Source organism: Myotis lucifugus, unplaced genomic scaffold (genome assembly GCF_000147115.1).
Source record: "Myotis lucifugus unplaced genomic scaffold, Myoluc2.0 scaffold_977, whole genome shotgun sequence".
Lineage (NCBI taxonomy): Eukaryota > Metazoa > Chordata > Mammalia > Chiroptera > Vespertilionidae > Myotis > Myotis lucifugus.
In genome coordinates, this window is record NW_005872025.1 from 141,763 (window position 1) to 144,463 (window position 2,701).

Genomic DNA, 2,701 nt, shown 5'->3' on the forward strand with positions numbered 1-2,701 from the left:
GACTATAAAGGAAAGGGCTGGGGTGAGGCTGGGACCCGAATGCAGCTAAGTGCAGGCCTGGGGGTCGGCAGAAGTCAGCTATTGTCAGGCAATGAGATGATGTTTTGAGTCCTGGTGGGTGGGTCTGACCATGCTTATTGGTTCTGCTTGCTGCATTCACAGCTGAGTCACCTCCTCAATCGCTTCCCACAGGCCTTGAAAATAAACGTGAGCTTGTCCTTTCAGGAAACATCACCTGGCAGGTGACAACTGACAGGCCTGTTGTCTTGATACAATGTCAGCCCCCAAGAGAAAACCAGAATGTTGGAACAGGTGTGTCCCACCGCATGAGCTAGACCGCTCCCCAGTGCTGACATGCTTTTCTAGGGGTCTCTGTGGGGACAGCAACACCTGTGAGCTTTGATGACGTGATTAAATGCATCAGCACGGGAAGGTCTGTAGGACTTAGAGACACAAGGCATCACTTTACATAACCTGCATGAGGACCAGAGCCACCCAGCAAGACAGCCCTGGGGACTGTGACAGAACAGAATAGAAATGATTCAATAATGGTTCAGGTTTCACTTTGCAAAGCCCTTTTCAGAAACTACTGCTTGTGTAGTTTTAGCGTGCTATCAAAGATTAATATTTACACATCTGAAAATATTATTAAAAATACTTCTTCTGCACATTTCTGGGTGGCTCTATATTTTTCATATACTTCAATCAAAATAATAGATGAAACGCAGAAGCAAATATGAAGATCCAGTATCTCCAAGTGAGACTTGCAAGGATGTAAAATGGGAGCAGGTCCTCTACTCTCACCTCCTTGTTTATTAGGAAATAGGTATTTTTCATAAGAACATTATTTCTGATAACCATATCATAAGTTATTAATATGATAAATGAATTAATAGTCTCTTCAAACTGTTTGATTCCTTATGTGGTAAATATTGATAGCGATAATCAGCATAAACAAAATTACTTTTTGGTTCCTCACTAATTTATAACAATGTATAGAAAATCTGATGCCAAAATGAGAGCGATGAACAGCACAGCACCTGGGCCAGGCCTTGGGGGACAGTGGTGACACGACGCTCCGCGCAGGAGGAGGGTCAGGACCAAGTTCCAGGTCCCAGGCCCGGCCCTCAGGTCTCCGCAGGGGACAGAGTCCCAGGCCAGAACCACAGTGTGGGGATTCCCCATCTTCCCGGGATTTCCCTTCTCTTCTCCCAACCTGGGTCGGGGCCTCCTTTTTGGAGACTCATGACGTGGCCCCACTTCTCACTCCCATTGGGTGTCCTGATTCTAGAGCAGCCAATCAGCGTGACCACGGGTCACTGTTATAACCTTTTCCCGGACCCGCCCAGACTCACTTGGGCTTCCAACGCCAAGGATGCGGGTCCTGAGGCCCCCCACCCTCCTCCTGCTGCTCTCCGGGGCGCTGGTCCTGACCCCCAGCTGGGCCGGTGAGTGCGGGGTCGGGCGGGGGCGGGGGGCTGTGTGGGGAGGAGCGAGGGGACCCGGCGGGGGCGGGGGCCGGAAAGGCGCGTGTCCAGCCCTGGCCCTGCCCTCCTCCACCCCCCAGGACTCCACTCCCTCAGGTATTTCAGCACCGTCCTGTCTGGACCGGGCGTCGGAAAGTCCCGGTACATCGCCGTCGGCTACGTGGACGACATAGAGTTCGTGCGGTTCGACAACGACGCGGCGAGTCCGAGGCTGGAGCCGCGGATCCCGTGGATGCAGCAGCCGTGGGTGGAGCAGGTGTACCCCGATTATTGGGACCAGCAAACGGAGATCATCAAGGACTGGGCACAAACTCACGGAGGGAACCTGAACAACCTGCGTGACTACTACAACCAGAGCGGGAACGGTGAGCCACGCGGCCGGGGTCGCCCCCAGGGTCCGGGTCCGAGCGACACCCCGAGGCTGCAGGACCCTCTCAGCCTCCACCGGGAGGAGACCGCCAGGACAATGACTGAATTTCAGGTGGGAGGACCTGATGTCCGGGCGGGCCTGACCTGGGGGCGGGGCTGAGTGGGCTTTTCTGGCCTCGGGGCGGGGCTGGCCTGGGGGCGGGGCTGAGCGGATGAGTCTGACTTGGGGACTGGGTCAGGGTCTCACACCTATCAGGAAATGACAGGGTGCGTCGTGGGGTCGGACGGGCGCCTCCTCCGCGGGTACAGTCAATACGCCTACGACGGTGCCGACTACCTCGCCCTGAACGAGGACCTGACCTCCTGGACTGCGGCCGACATGGCGGCTCAGATGACCTGGCGCAAGTTGGTCTATGCCCCTGATCCTGATTATTGGAAGGTCGCCCTGGAGAGCTGGTGCGTGCACTACCTCCACGTTTACCTGGAAAATGGGAAGAAGATGCTTCCACGAGCAGGTACCAGGGTGAGGCCTCCGGAGCAGGGCATCTGTAGGTTGGGGCTGGCTTCCCATGAAGAGGATGGAAATGGGATCCCTGTCGGAATGGGCTCTCCTGGTCGGACAGGAGTCCTGCAGCTTATTCAGTGACTCGCGCTCCAGCCCACCTTTCACTAACGGTCAACCCAGGGATCCAGCCCCTCCGGGAAATGACCATTATGCTCCCCGGGATCTTGGACTGCAAACGGTTTGGGCGCCTGACTTCAGGTCTTCCCAGTCATTCAGCCTCCAACTAAGTGAGGACATTAGTCTGTGTCCCCCCTAGAGACCTGGAGACTCCCACCCTAGG

The 2,701-nt window shown here is 55.5% G+C and overlaps 1 protein-coding gene across 1 annotated transcript; it reads left to right on the plus strand.

The window, feature by feature from the left end:
• Window positions 1–1,369: 1,369 nt before the first annotated feature.
• On the plus strand, window positions 1,370–2,688 carry LOC102442541 (HLA class I histocompatibility antigen, B-15 alpha chain-like). The gene is made up of 3 exons (XM_006107018.3): window positions 1,370–1,448; window positions 1,568–1,852; window positions 2,096–2,688. The coding sequence occupies exons 1-3, from the start codon at window positions 1,376–1,378 to the stop codon at window positions 2,500–2,502; spliced, it is 765 nt and encodes a 254-aa protein (XP_006107080.2). The 5' UTR covers window positions 1,370–1,375; the 3' UTR covers window positions 2,503–2,688.
• Window positions 2,689–2,701: the final 13 nt, after the last annotated feature.